The following is a 16224-nucleotide window of genomic DNA, read 5'->3' as shown; positions in this document are numbered from 1 at the left end:
AACCCCCCACCACTACTGTGTACAGAGAAGCCACACCTGCCCCATCAGGACACACAAGACCTTCATGCTAACGGAGTCCACCCTCTGCTCAGAGGCATGGAGAGAGCAGACCCCACAACCGCCATGGAATCTGTGAGCGGCACCACCCCAGATCCCCACCTGTCGCCATCACGTCAGTGGTGTCTGCGCCCTCAGATAAAGGGGAGTAGAGCGGGGTAACAAAGCCAACGGCTCCCTCTTCCATCCTTCAGCCTGAGCGTCGGCGGTGTGATGGTGTCACTACATGGCGCCTGCTGTGCGGAGCGTCAGTCTGCACACTCACAGGATGAGGCAGCCGAGGGAGATGGGGAGAGGCGAGAAGATTTATTTCTTAATGTAGGGGTCATAATAATTTATGTGAGCGCCATCCAATGATGTGGGGGAAACCTACCTTCTGTGTGCGGGAATTTACTGCAGTCATTAGGGGGCACCATACTCTACGAGGGCCATGAAAAGGGAATGGTTGGGGTAAAGAACTCTAAGGGGCTTGAGCAGGGGCACAATTACTGTCTACATGCCCCAATAAATGTTATTTTACAGACTGTGGACAGAGGGCAACTAATAAGACCTTTTGCTTTGTAACCTATGACTACAAGGAGCTCCCCCTAGTGGTGGCTGCAGACAGAATCTCATCATGTATCTCTGTATACAGGGAGCTCCCCCTAGTGGTGGCTGCAAACCCCTAGTGGTGGCTGCAGACAGGATCTTATCATGTATCTCTGTATACAGGGATCTCCCCCTAGTGGTGGCTGCAGACAGGATCTTATCATGTATCTCCGTATACAGGGAGCTCCCCCTAGTGGTGGTTGCAGACAGGATCTTATCATGTATCTCTGGATACAGGGAGCTCCCCCTAGTGGTGGCTGCAGACAGAATCTTATCATGTATCTCTGTATACAGGGATCTCCCCCCAGTGGTGGCTGCAGACAGGATCTTATCATGTATCTCAGTATACAGGGAGCTCCCCCTAGTGGTGGCTGCAGACAGGATCTTATCATGTATCTCTGGATACAGGGAGCTCCCCCTAGTGGTGACTGCAGACCGGATATCATCATGTATCTCTGGATACAGGGAGCTCCCCCTAGTGGTGGCTGCAGGCAGGATCTTATCATGTATCTCTGTATACAGGTAGCTCCCCCTAGTTGTGACTGCAGACCAGATATCATCATGTATCTCTGTATACAATGAGCTCCCCCTAGCGGTGGCTGCAGACAGGATCTTATCATGTATCTCTGTATACAGGGAGCTCCCCCTAGTGGTGGCTGCAGACAGGATCTGATCATGTATCTCTGTATACAGGGAGCTCCCCCTAGTGGTGACTGCAGACAGGATCTTATCATGTATCTATGTATACAGGGAGCTCCCCCTAGTGGTGGCTACAGACAGGATCTTACCACGTATCTCTGTATATAGGGAGCTCCCCCTAGTGGTGGCTGCAGACAGGATCTTATCACATATCTCTGTATACAGGGAGCTCCCCCTAGTGGTGACTGCAGACAGGATCTTATCATGTATCTCTGTATACAGGAAGCTCCCCCTAGTGGTGGCTGCAGACAGGATCTTATCATGTATCTCAGTATACAGGGAGATCCCCCTAGTGGTGGCTGCAGACAGGATCTTATCATGTATCTCTGTATACAGACAGCTCCCCCTAGTGGTGACTGCAGACCGGATATCATCATGTATCACTGGATACAGGGAGTTCCCCCTAGTGGTGGCTGCAGACAGGATCTTATCATGTATCTCTGTATACAGGGAGCTCCCCCTACTGGTGGCTGCAGACAGGATCTTATCATGTATCTCTGTATACAGGGAGCTCCCCCTAGTGGTGACTGCAGACCGGATATCATCATGTATCTCTGTATACAATGAGCTCCCCCTAGTGGTGGCTGCAGACAGGATCTTATCATGTATCTCTGTATACAGGGAGCTCCCCCTAGTGGTGGCTGCAGACAGGATCTGATCATGTATCTCTGTATACAGGGAGCACCCCCTAGTGGTGACTGCAGACAGGATCTTATCATGTATCTCTGTATACAGGGAGCTCCCCCTAGTGGTGACTGCAGACAGGATCTTATCATGTATCTCTGTATACAGGGAGCTCCCCCTAGTGGTGACTGCAGACAGGATCTTATGTATCTCTGTATACAGGGAGCTCCCCCTAGTGGTGACTGCAGACCGGATATCATCATGTATCTCTGCATACAGGGAGTTCCCCCTAGTGGTGGCTGCAGACAGGACCTTATGTATTTCTGCATACAGGGAGCTCCCCCTAGTAGTGACTGAATACAGGATCTTATCATGTATCTCTGTATAGTGAGCTCCCCTAGTGGTGACTGCAGACAGGATATCATCATGTATCTCTGTATACAGGGAGCTCCCCCTAGTGGTGGCTGCAGACTGGATCTTATCATGTATCTCTGTATACAGGGAGCTCCCCCTAGTGGTGGCTGCAGACAGGATCTTAGGTATCTCTGTATACAGGGAGCTCTGTTATGATCCCAATGGCAGGGGACCTCAAAGATTACAGCAAAGTCTGCAAAACATAAATACCAGCTCATAGGGAAGTGGTAACTAGGCTGACCATATACCTGATCCTAGCGCAAACACTAACAGCAGCCGGGGAACGTGCCTACGTTGGTCCTAGACGTCTCGCGCCAGCCGGAGAACTAACTACCCCTATCAGGGAAAATAAGACCTCTCTTGCCTCCAGAGAAATGACCCCAAAGTAATACAAGCCCCCAACAAATAATAACGGTGAGGTAAGAAGAAAAGACAAACGTAAGAATGAACTAGATTTAGCAAAGAGAGGCCCACTGACTAATAGCAGAATATAGTAAGAAGACTTATATGGTCAGCAAAAAACCCTGCAAAATATCCACGCTGAATATCCAAGAACCCCCAAACCGACAGGGAGCTCCCCCTAGTGGTGACTGTAGACAGGATCTTATCACATATCTTTGTATACAGGGAGCTCCCCCTAGTGGTGGCTGCAGAAGGGATGTTATCATGTATCTCTGTATACAGGGTGCTCCCCCCTTCTGTGTGCGGGAATTTACTGCAGTCATTAGGGGGCACCATACTCTACGAGGGCCATGAAAAGGGAATGGTTGGGGTTAAGAACTCTAAGGGGCTTCAGCAGGGGCACAATTACTGTTTACATGCCCCAATAAATGTTATTTTACAGAGTGTGGACAGAGGGCACCTAATAAGACCTTTTGCTTTGTAACCTATGACTACAAGGAGCTCCCCCTAGTGGTGGCTGCAGACAGGATCTTATCATGTATCTCTGTATACAGGGAGCTCCCCCTAGTGGTGGCTGCAGACAGGATCTTATCATGTAACTCTGTATACAGGGAGCTCCCCCTAGTGGTGGCTGCAGACAGGATCTTATGTATCTCTGTATACAGGGAGCTCCCCCTAGTGGTGACTGCAGACAGAATCTTATCATGTATCTCTGTATACAGGGAGCTCCCCCTAGTGGTTGCTGCAGACAGGATCTTATCATGTATCTCTGTATACAGGGAGCTCCCCCTAGTGGTGGCTGCAGACAGGATCTTGTCATGTACCTCTGTATACAGGGAGCTCCCCCTAGTGGCTGCAGACAGGATCTTATCAGGTATCTCTGTATACAGGGAGCTCCCCCTAGTCGTGGCTGCAGACAGGATCTTGTCATGTATCTCTGTATATAGGGAGCTCCCCCTAGTGGTGGCTGCAGCCACACTTGCTTGGTTACAAATACACTTGCGCACATCATCGATAATGCAGATTGTGTGATGTTGTCCACGTGCAGGGAGGGTCATGCTGTTCTTGCTGGATGGGCACACACAGTGGTCATGCAGCTGTATGGGGGCTCATGCAGGGGTCGTCATGCATCTGACCTTTCTGCTTTCCTTTTTTCTCTTTCCTGGCGCTGCTAGATGGACAACTAGCGGCAGCTGCTGCTTTGTTCTTTTTGGTAGATTTTGGAGGTTGAGCCTCGTCTGCCACCTGCGTGTCCTCCTGCTCGGCCTCCTGCACTGCTCGGTGTACACAGGAGGAAACAGAGAGAAATGACATTACAGCAGAGTCACCGCTGTCCACACCGAGGACCACCAGGATGTACAGCCCATAATGACAAGATCACAAAGGGTCTGCCTGCAGAGAATTGCCGTTATACACAATGCCCCGTCATGGATCCCTTCTCCGTGGTGTCACTTATTCGTCATGTGCCTGCTCTCACACGTGAGTTGGGATTGTGCCTGCAAGGATTAATCCATCTCCTCTCACTCAGTCCAGCATTCAACCTCTGTCCTATGCTGTAATGGGAGCATAAATCACACACCGACCCAGGCCACACACCCGCTCATACACACTGCCACCACTCACTGAACACTCGGGCGATGAGTCACGGAACTAATAATACTAATTATGTTTATCACTCATAAGGCTCACACACCTTAGGCTATGGATTCTTTTAGAACATTCAAGGTTCACCTTGTTAAAGTTTTATACTTTAATAACAAAAGGTTCAATTCTTATAATAAGAAAACGGAATAAAATTATATTATAATAAAAAGACATACAACTTATGCAAAACAGTATAAAATAAAGAGGAGAAACTTACAGAAATTATCTAACTGGCAGTTGCTTTCTGCTCCCTAAGGGTAGGACGAATGTAGATTGGATCAGCTTCTCAGGCTGCTCCCATCATGTGAACACAATTTTCTGTCTGCAGCCTAAATTTATAACTTTGGTCTGGAGGTCAGGTTTCTAGACTGGCCCCTCAGGTTAACATCATAACTGCTGCCTGTTTGATTGGGCCACGGCCCCGCCCCCAATGAATACATTATTTTCTCTTGAGATCTTTTGTGTAACAGCTCTCCCAGAAATAGATAACCTCAGGCCGCAATTAGCATCTCCCCTCCAAGACCTAGGAGGTGCCAAATGTTACCTTTCTTCTTGGCCCTAGCTAGACCTCCTGGTGAAATATGGAGACACAATTTCTACTAGTCCCAAGGAAGTACCTATTAACACCTAGGTGCGACTTGCCTTCAGGACAGATGTTACATTATCACTAGTCACACATATAACCCTAGACATATGTCACTACACACATATAGATATATATATATACACACATATTTCACCACACCCCCACACATTAGTTCCTTTAGCAGCAGGTAATGGGGGAGCGACATTCTCTGTGGCCCCTCTCCCTGCTGTGCCCACTCATCATGGCGCAGGCAGGTGGACGCGGAGCATTTCCTACCACATCCACCTTTCTCCCCCATCCCAGCTCTCCTGTAGATTGCCCCAATACTTGTTATTTTCAGTCCTGCAGGGAATCTGCCATGTAGAATGGTTACACATCAGGCAGGTTTGTGGAATTGCTTTATATGCAGTTTTCTCATCTAGAAGTGAAGGGTCAGTAGAGACCTTGACAACATCATGGATACACGGAGACAGATAAGATGTCGCATACCGCAGATGAGCACTGAAAAATAACATTTCATTGTTGTCATCGTCCTTGAAATTCCAGGATCTTATAAAATACAGAAGTGGAAACATGGAGCGATGAGCAGGAAACGTGGCGATCCACCGCAGATCACAGGCGCCCTATGTTCCACTCACAGGTAGAGCTGCGCTTTAGCTCTCTATTTCATGTCCCGAATGTGCAAGAGGAATGGTGGATGCAGCTTTGGATGTGAGTGGAGTATCAGACATGAGATTCAGGATCGGCACACACAAAACTAACGATTTACATGGGGACTCCACTTTCTATGTAGTAAAGCGACATGGCTGCTTCACATCAGACGGTGGAGTCGTCACTGCGTCATTACTATTCACCCCGGGAGGATTTGGACTTCCTGCATGCTCAAGGGTTTCTCTACTTTTGGAAATATTTTTTTTCTTACTTAAATGCATATAATTTGGGCTAAAAATCATGTTCACATTTGTGCTGCAATAAACCTCATGCTCTGTGTTGTACTGTCTATTACTGGCTGCAGATTGAGTTAACTGAGAACCCATCAGTAAGCGCTCTAGGAGGGTCTGACAGAGGGTTTGTTTCCTGTTCTTTTCTGAGCTGTTCTCAGCTGAGCTATGACCACATCAAATGTGAAGGAAGCAAAGCGCCAATAGAAGCCAGGCAGGGTGACGACTTCCAATAAATCGAATACCAAGAATGCTTTTTTTTTTGCACCCAATAGATGCAATAAGTGAGCACAATGTCCACACAGGAGGCCTACACCTTTAAGTGTCATTTGTGTTTTTATTAATTTTGTGCCCCTTCTGGCAGTAAAGCCCGGTGACCACCACCAGGATTCCATAGAATATTGCTGCGGTCGCGTCCAGCGTCTGTTCGCACCATTGAGCGCAGTCACTTTTGGGGGATTCAGCCATTTTGCTAGAGTTGTTTTCCGGCTGAAAAAGTGATGATGACCACAGCTCCGGACTCACAGACTTCTCTCAGTCAGATCATCAGTGAGGCCACTCGGCAGCGCCTCCAGCGTAATGCTGCAGAAATGAGCACTGCGGTCAGGCGCACAGAGGAGGACGGCTACAGCAGATGATGGGGGTTGTGAGGAATGACCAAAGTGTCCTCACTATGGACCCCCCTAGATTAGGGAGCAACGCTGAGGACAATGTGGCAATGAAACCTGGAGATCATTAGTAACAATGTTCCAAATTTCAGTAAAGACGTTTCACTATTTTGTAAATATTTTATCTATAACAAATAATAGACTTAAAGGGCCGGCATCCTGTCTCTGGAAATAAAGCTTCATCTTTCTATAGATAAGTGACTTTGCATTTTCATTTCGCACTACTTTTTAAGCACTGTAAAATCACACTGGGTTGCAAGATGAAATGGAAAGTATAACTACATCCAAAAGTACACAACCAAACAATAGAGGTATCAAATACACAACATTGTAATAAATGCACTTGGACAAAAAAGGTGATTGGAAAAAGGAGCGGCAACAACACCAGCACAAGAGATGTAAACTAAATGCTGGGAAGAGGCACAAAAAATCCAGGCATCCTAACTACACCATCACGCCGGGATATGCCCATGAATCAAAAACTTTTTGCGAGAAAATTAATTTTTTAAAAATATTTTGCCTCCAAATCTGATCCTTCTTTGTCTCCAATTGACCTTCAGGTCTTGAGTGACCTGGAATCCTTGGAGGCGGAGAATATTTGTTCTGAGTCTCCTTCGGTTCCTTCCTACACACTTATATCGGCGATCACGTACCTTTCCGCCCTTGTCCGCCTGCCCCTCAGTGGAAATATTTGTCAAATTGGTGGGGAAGGAGACTGATAGATTGAATATTGGTTCTGTTCTTGACAACCTTACCCCCTCAATGAGGAAGGCCATCAAGGAGTTGAGTAATATGAAAGATGTGGTTATCAAGCAGGAGGACAAGGGCGGCAACGTCGTGATCTGGCCTGTTTCGCTTTATGAGGCTGAGGCATTCCGACAGCTTTATAGACCTGAACACTACAGAAAGCTGGATACTATACCCTTACCAGGTTTCCAACGGAGATTAAAATCTCTCTTGGATGAGGGTGTGGAATGCTCAGCAATCACTTGTAAGATGAGAGATGCTCTCTTTCCTGAATTCCCTGTTGTTCCGACCTTTTATTTGTTGCCCAAGGTTCACAAGGATCCCTCATGCCCACCGGGTAGACCTATTGTCTCAGGCATGGGGGTGGGTCTTTGTGAGCCTTCGTGCCAATTTATCGATTTTTATTTGAAAAAATGTGTGGAGACTCTTCCATCATTTGTGAAGGACACCACGGATGTTTTGAGAAGGCTGGATGGCCTTGCTCTTGAGGAGGACATGTGGCTGGTTACTTGCGACGTGGAGTCCCTGTATACGACGATAGGCCATAGCCACGGGATGCGGGCTGCCAAATTTTTTTGGATATGACTAATCTTGGACCGGAACTTATCAATTTTATTTTGGAATTATTGGAGTTCATATTGACCCATAATTTTTTTGTGTTCAAGGACCGCCCCTTCCTACAGCTCCAGGGCACCGCTATAGGGGCGTCTTGTGCGCCCTCGTATGCGAATTTGTTCCTGGGGCTGTGGGAGAGGGATGTGGTCCTTGACACACCCGGCCACAGCTCCGTCATCTCGTGGCTACGCTATATCGACGACATTTTTTTCATCTGGCAGGGCTCCACGTCGCAATTGGACACCTTTTTGAATTCCTCAATGTCAACACACTCAATATCGGGTTGACTTGGAAGTATAGCCAAACTTCCATTGATTTTCTGGATTTGGCTATCTCCAAGTTACCCGATGGTACCTTAGCCACGGATGTTTTCCGCAAGAGCACGGCCACCAACGCACTCTTACATTTCTCCCCATCTCATCCGCCTAAACTTAAGAGCTCTATACCGATAGGACAGTTTCTGCGGGCTCGCAGAATCTGTTCTGATGACACTTTCTTTAAGAAGGCAGGAGAGTTGACACGCCGGTTTAGGGATAGGGGCTACAAAACATGCTGATATCCAGAGAGGTTACTCGCGGGCATTACATTCGGACAGGTCCTCTCTCTTAGCAGGGCCGACCAGGAGGCCTCCGGTTAATACTGAATCAGCACCACGATTTATTACACAATTTAATTCAAATTGGTCTGAGATTAATGACATTTTCAGAAGACACTGGCCGGTCCTTTTGACAGACAAGGACCTGTCCGGACAACTAACTCCGTACCCACTTATTACGTGGCGTAGATCCCGCACTTTGGGTGATACACTTTGTAACAGCCACTATGTCCCCCCGAGAAGTAACCCATTTGGTGCGAATTTGAAAGGCCCCCCTTGGGGATGTTTCCCGTGTGGCAACTCTTCTGCCTGCAAGTATGTCTCCAGAACTAAGGAATTTACCAACTCCGCTGGGGACAAAACTTACAAAATAGTGCATCATATTACATGCAACACGGAAGCCATAGTATACTATGCCCAATGTCCGTGCAATCGTATATATATTGGCATGACAACTAAGGCCTTTAAAACTTGAGTACAGGAGCATGTCAGGGACATCAAAAATTCAGCCACTTGTTCTGAGCCTCTTTTATTGAAGTCTATTCCGAGACATTTTTTTGATGTTCACCACAGTAATCCCAAGGGTCTAAGTTTTCGTGGTATTGACCTTGTTTATATGGGGATTCGTGGTGGAAACATCAAACAGAAACTCCTTCAAAAAGAGACACATTGGATGGTCAATTTGGATACACTCTCACCGATGGGCCTAAATGAGGCCATCAGTTTCAAGTCTTTTTTATGAATCTAGGTTGTTTTTAATTTTGTGTGTTGGGGTTAATAATTTTATTCAATTTTTTATGTTCATTGTCCTTGTTAGGGTTCATATTTGTGTTCTCTTATGGTGTTACTTAGTTTTCATTTTTTGTTTTTGATTAGATGTTCATCCATTTTCTTCTTTGACCGCTTCATCTCTGGTGGGAACTTGTGGTGGACCCCATCTATCAGAAGATCACCTCACCTACTGGGACATTAATGCTTCATCTACTGCGGAGCGGTTTATCTATATTACCTCTGGCCCGGGGACAATGTTCTTCTTTTAGGCCTATGTGGATACTTGGGGCTGTTGGTCAGCATGACTTAATAATTTGTTTTTTGTATACAGTAGATTGTTCTAACATGCTTTGTCTTGTACATTGTCAGGCCGGTTGGCACGATATTAATCATGTACCAGTTATTGTATCCTTTTTCAATGTCAGTATATTGGTTTGGGGTGTGTTTTTTCTGGGTTTTTATTTGGTCTGCATTGTGTGTGACAGTCCCAGGAAATGTATTTCATTCCAGTATTTTGGTCGATGATTACATGCCTCTTTGCTTAGTCATTTTACATGTTTATGTTCCATTATCACTTCTTGGGGCATTATATTTCATTTATAATTTTTTTCTTTACTAGAGCTTGTCCCCCCTTTTTTAGCGGCATGACTAGGGGATTATTGGCTCTTTTTCCATTATGGGAGCCATTTCCCTAGTCAATTAGATGTTCAGTACTCCCTGTATATAGTATGTCCCTTACCCATTTCATTTGCGGTGCGGTTCCTCTTCTGTTTTCCATCCTGGTCTGAGCGTGCCCCACGCATGCGCTGTGGGGTCCTCGGCCGTGTCGGGTGCTTGCGGCGTTGCCATGGAGATGGGCGGAGATGACGTTGGTCCTCCCACCCATACTCCGTAGTGCGCGGCTGCGCCCGCCGGAGACTTCCGCATCATGATGGGCGTGCGCCGATTGGCCAGTCAGTCCCCCTAGACCCCTATTTATACCCCAGTCCTCTCCCAATTAAGCCACGCCTCCTGACGAAGCCCGCGACGGCGAAACGCGCGTCGAGGCCCTCTCCTGCTCCCACCACGCCGGCGTCCTGCCACTACCATGTCCCAAGGTAATGTTCTTATACCATCAGTAGCATGCATGTACTTTTCCTAGGATTTGGGTGTGCCGGTGACATGTACACCTTTATGCCCTGTATCATTTGAATACAGTTATACTTTTCTTATAAGTTTTCTCATTCATTTTGATGGACAACCTCCATGGGCTTACTATTTATTATACATTTTTTTATGTTGTGATGTCCTCCTGGAGGGTTGTCCATCCGTGCAACTTTTTTCATTTTTTGATTCATGGGCATATCCCGGCATGATGGTGTAGTTAGGATGCCTGGATTTTTTGTGCCTCTTCCCAGCATTTAGTTTACATCTCTTGTGCTGGTGTTGTTGCCGCTCCTTTTTCCAATCACCTTTTTTGTCCAAGTGCATTTATTACAATGTTGTGTATTTGATACCTTAATAAAAATTGTCTTTGATACCTCTATTGTTTGGTTGTGTACTTTTGGATGTAGTTATACTTTCCATTTCATCTTGCAACCCAGTGTGTTTTTATAGGTCTACATGTTTCGGCTTAGAGGTATGCCCTCTGCTGGCCGAGAGGGCATTTTTGGTTTAGGTGTTTTTTTTTTTTGTTTGTTTGTTTTTTTTAAGCACTGTATTTAGTGTCTCTGCTTGCTGTCATTGAACAGGAACGTTGTGGTTTCCATTCGATGCTGAACATTGCCCAGTCCTGGCCGTGATTCACATTAGGGAGTTGGCTGCAATCGTCTGCAGTCTTCCTTACATCTCTCCTGAGCTATATTGTAACGGATCCTCAGCTGTGTGAGCAGGAGGGGTCAGGATTCGTTTTAGCCTCTACAGATGGTTTCTTGTGAACTCAGTCACCCTGTAGAGACGCTGGAAACACGTGGAGTGGGGGGGATTCTGCATTGTCAGGGTGAAGTGTCCCCCAGACACACGGGAAGAATAGATGAAAATGCCACATAATTAATGTTAATGAGTCGTCTTACAGCAATCAGCAATTTATCCGAGGATTTCACTGCAATCTCTCAGGTCTCAGGGACAAACTCAAAGAAGTGATTGATGAATGTGTGCCAAGGTTTAATGAGTGCGACCTTGGAGGAGGGGTTAATTCATGATAGATCAAGACACGGACGTGTATGAGCGGGGGGGGGGGGGGGGGGGGGGAGGGCAATCAGTGCGACCGCATAAATCAGTGGCAAATGTCACTCAGAGCCTCCAAACATCAATGTAGCAAATGTGCGGGAATAGTAGAAACAATTTGATATATTGTCCAGTGGGTCGCGGTCTCTATAGGACTCAATATGGACTCGCTCACACAACCGTAGATCTCTCAGAGAATCAGGTGGATTCTCAGACTCTGATCCGAGTGTCACAGTGTGATCCTATTCTCTCAGATAAGGGAATCGCAGCACAGGTGAGGAGAAGACTGAGAACAAGATTTCTTCATCTTCTCCATTCTGTGAGTGCACAGATATCGGACGGCACTCAGGTGTCATCCGAGTGCAGAACAATGTTTTCCATGCATCCATAGACTTGAGGTCATACGATCACGCAGCTGACGTCACTCGCTGAAGCTGCAGAGGTGCAAAAGTGCAAAAAAGGATGCAGACACTGTATGGTGAGTGGGGGGATGTGTGCAGACACAGTATGGCGAGTTGGGGGATGTGTGCAGACACAGTATGGCGAGTGGGGGGGTTAGTGCAAACAGTATGAGGAGCAAGTGTGAAAATGTATGCGGACACAGTATAGGGAGCGAGGGTGATGGGATATGCAGACAGTATGGGGAGTTGGGGGGGGATGTGCAAGGAGGCAGCATGGAGAGGGGGTAAATATATGAGGAGATAGAGTGGCTATCTGGGGATGTGAGAGGAGACAGTATTAGGAGGGGGAAACGTGTGAGGGGAATACTGTGAGTAAACAGTATGGAAGGAGAAAAGCGTGGGTGAGCTCAGAATAGAAACTGAGTAGTGTGGGGGGGGGGGATAGCTTGGGGTAAGCCAAGGAGGGGAGTGTGGTGGGGAGCACAGTATAGCAACTGGGCCCTATTTGGGGGCCCAGTGTGAGAGGAGAGTGTGAAGAGGGGGCCGGTATGGAAAGGAGAGCACGAATTATAAGGCTATGTGCACACGTTCAGGATTCTTTGCAGAATTTTCCTGAACAAAACCGGACTCGCGCTCGCGGTTTTATTGCCTTTTTTTCGTGTATTTTTTGAGTTTTTATGCAGATTTTTCCAGAGCTTTCCACTACTATATTATATACACTGTGTTCCAAATTATTATGCAAATTGGATTTAACCCCTTCACCCCCAAGGGTGGTTTGCACGTTAATGACCGGGCCAATTTTTACAATTCTGACCACTGTCCCTTTATGAGGTTATAACTCTGGAACGCTTCAACGGATCTTGGCGATTCTGACACTGTTTTCTCGTGACATATTGTACTTCATGATAGTGGTAAAATTTCTTCGATATAACTTGCGTTTATTTGTGAAAAAAACGAATATTTGGCAAAAATTTTGAAAACTTCGCAATTTTCCAACTTTGAATTTTTATGCCCTTAAATCACAGACATATGTCACACAAAATACTTAAGAAGTAACATTTCCCACATGTCTACTTTACATCAGCACAATTTAGGAACCAAAATTTTTTTTTTGTGACGAGTTATAAGGGTTAAAAGTTGACCAGCAATTTCTCATTTTTACAACACCATTTTTTTTTTTTTAGGGACCACATCTCATTTGAAGTCATTTTGAGGGGTCTATATGATAGAAAATACTCAAGTGTGACACCATTCTAAAAACTGCACCCCTCAAGGTACTCAAAACCACTTTCAAGAAGTTTATTAACCCTTCAGGTGTTTCACAGGAATTTTTGGAATGTTTAAATAAAAATGAACATTTAACTTTTTTTCACACAAAATTTATTTCAGCTCCAATTTGTTTTATTTTACCAAGGGTAACAGGAGAAAATAGACCCCAAAATTTGTTGTACAATTTGTCCTGAGTACGCTGATACCCCATATGTGGGGGTAAACCACTGTTTGGGCGCATGGCAGAGCTCGGAAGGAAAGGAGCGCCATTTGACTTTTCAAAGCAAAATTGACTGGAATTGAGATGGGACGCCATGTTGCATTTGGAGAGCCCATGATGTGCCTAAACATTGAAATCCCCCACAAGTGACACCATTTTGGAAAGTAGACCCCCTAAGGATCTTATCTAGATGTGTGGTGAGCACTTTGACCCAACAAGTGCTTCTCAGAAGTTTGGGGTCTAGGGGGTAACGTTTCTCCTTATGGAGAGTGACATACCAGCTGGCTTGTCAAGGTAAGAAGGCTTATTCGCCGTGCAATGCTCCTCTGGGAATTTAAATATGCAAATTGCCTCTGCTGAAAAAAGAGGACTTAACTCTATAGCGCCACCTATTGGAAGTAGCGATCCTACAAGTCACAATCAACCCTTTAACGAGTCGTGCAATATGACTTAGGATAAAAGCCAAATCAGTATCTCAATTCGCAGACACGGTGTTTCGGGCTGTTGGCCCTCGTCAGTGCGAAGCATGAGAACTGATTTGGCTAGGTGAGAGGCTCTGGACTGGGGTCTAGGGGGTAACGTTTCTCCTTATGGAGAGTGACATACCAGCTGGCTTGTCAAGGTAAGGAGGCTTATTCGCCGTGCAATGCTCCTCTGGGAATTTAAATATGCAAATTGCCTCTGCTGAAAAAAGACCCCAGTCCAGAGCCTCTCACCTAGCCAAATCAGTTCTCATGCTTCGCACTGACGAGGGCCAACAGCCCGAAACACCGTGTCTGCGAATTGAGATACTGATTTGGCTTTTATCCTAAGTCATATTGCATGACTCGTTAAAGGGTTGATTGTGACTTGTAGGATCGCTACTTCCAATAGGTGGCGCTATAGAGTTAAGTCCTCTTTTTTCAGCAGAGGCAATTTGCATATCTCAGAAGTTTATAATGCAGAGCCGTAAAAATAAAAAATCATATTTTTTCACAAAAATGATCTTTTCGCCCCCAATTTTTTATTTTCCCAAGGGTAAGAGAAGAAATTGGACCCCAAAAATTGTTGTGCAATTTGTCCTGAGTACGCCGATACCCCATATGTGGGTGTAAACCATTGTTTGGGTGCAGGGCAGAGCTCGGAAGGGAAGGAGCGCTATTTTACTTTTCAATGCAAAATTGACTGGAATTAAGATGGGATGCCATGTTGCGTTTGGAGAGCCCCTGATGTGCCTAAACATTAAAAACCCCCACAAGTGACACCATTTTGGAAAGTAGACCCCCTAAGGAACTTATCTAGATGTGTTTTGAGAGCTTTGAACCCCCAAGTGTTTCACTACAGTTTATAACGCAGAGCCGTGAAAATAAAAATTCCTTTTTTTTTTTTTCACAAAAATGATTTTTTAGCCCCCAGTTTTGTATTTTTACAAGGGTATCAGGATAAATTGGACCCCAAAAGTTGTTGTCCAATTTGTCCTGAGTACGCTGATACCCCATATGTGGGGGGGAACCACTGTTTGGGCGCATGACAGAGCTCGGAAGGGAAGGAGCGCCATTTGGAATGCAGACTTAAATGGATTGGTCTGCAGGCGTCACTTTGCATTTGCAGAGCCCCTGATGTACCCAAACAGTACAAACCCCCCACAAGTGACCCCATATCGGAAACTAGACCCCCCAAGGAACTTATCTACATGTGTTGTGAGAACTTTGAACCCCCAAGTGTTTCACTACAGTTTACAACGCAGAGCCGTGAAAATAAAACATATTTTTTTTTCCACAAAACTTATTTTTTGGCCCCCAGTTTTGTATTTTCCCAAGGGTAGCAGGAGAAATTGGACCCCAAAAGATGATGTCCAATTTGTCCTGAGTACGCTGATACCCCATATGTTGGGGTAAACCCCTGTTTGGGCACACGGGAGAGCTCTGAAGGGAAGGAGCACTGTTTTCCTTTTTCAACACAGAATTGGCTGGAATTCAGATCGGATGCCATATCCCGTTTGGAGAGCCCCTGATGTGCCTAAACAGTGGAAACCCCCCAATTATAACTGAAACCCTAATCCAAACACACCCCTTACCCTAATCCCAACAGTAACCCTAACCACTCCTCTAACCCAGACACACCCCAACCCTATTCCCAACCGTAAATGTAATCCAAACCCGAACCCTATCTTTAGCCCCAACCCTAACTGTAGCCCCAACCCTAGCCCCAACCCTAACCCTAGCCCTAACCCTAGCAATAATCCTAGCCCTATCACTAGCCCTAACCCTAGCCCTAACCCTAGCCCCAACTCTAGCCCTAGCCCCAACCCCAACCCTAGCCCCAACCCTAGCCCCAACCCTAGCCCCAACCCTAGCCCCAACCCTAGCCTGTTGTGATTCGGTTCGTGGGCTCCCCCGGTGGTCTCTTGTGGTACTGGTGTCCTGCAAGCTTTGCCTTCTCAGTTCACCTGTTCCTATCAGGATGTGGGAGTATCCTATTTAACCTTGCTCCTCAGTCATTCTAATGCTGGCCATCAATGTATCCAGAGTGATTCTGTTGCATGTTCCTGCTCCCAGTTTTCTGCTCAGCTAAGTTGGACACTTTAGTCCTTAAGTCTATTTTTGTATGTTTTGTCCAGTTTGCACTTATGTGAATCTCTGCAGCTGGAAGCTCTTGTTGGGCTGAAATTACCACTCCAGTGGCATGAGTTGTCACATGAGTGAAGGTAATTTCAGGATGGTGTTTTGAAGGGTTTTGCAGCTGACCGCGAAGTCCTCTGTTGTATCTTTCTGCTATTTAGTTAGCGGGCCTCTCTGT

General features: G+C 46.1%; 1 protein-coding gene across 4 annotated transcripts in view; it reads right to left on the bottom strand.

Moving 5' to 3' along the window:
• Positions 1-16224, bottom strand: part of TUB (TUB bipartite transcription factor) — a 244586-nt gene that overhangs the window by 56284 nt on the left and 172078 nt on the right. For 2 of the 4 annotated variants that reach the window (XM_077286610.1, XM_077286611.1), the window contains exon 4: positions 3921-4058. The exons of the other annotated variants lie outside the window; for them this stretch is intronic. In XM_077286610.1, the coding sequence (XP_077142725.1) occupies positions 3921-4058 (138 nt within the window). The remainder of the gene's footprint in view (positions 1-3920; positions 4059-16224) is intronic. 4 annotated transcript variants of the gene reach the window in all.

This window comes from Ranitomeya variabilis, chromosome 2 (genome assembly GCF_051348905.1).
Source record: "Ranitomeya variabilis isolate aRanVar5 chromosome 2, aRanVar5.hap1, whole genome shotgun sequence".
NCBI lineage: Eukaryota > Metazoa > Chordata > Amphibia > Anura > Dendrobatidae > Ranitomeya > Ranitomeya variabilis.
Note: the sequence above shows the minus strand (reverse complement) of the source record. Positions and strands in the feature narration are given on the sequence as shown.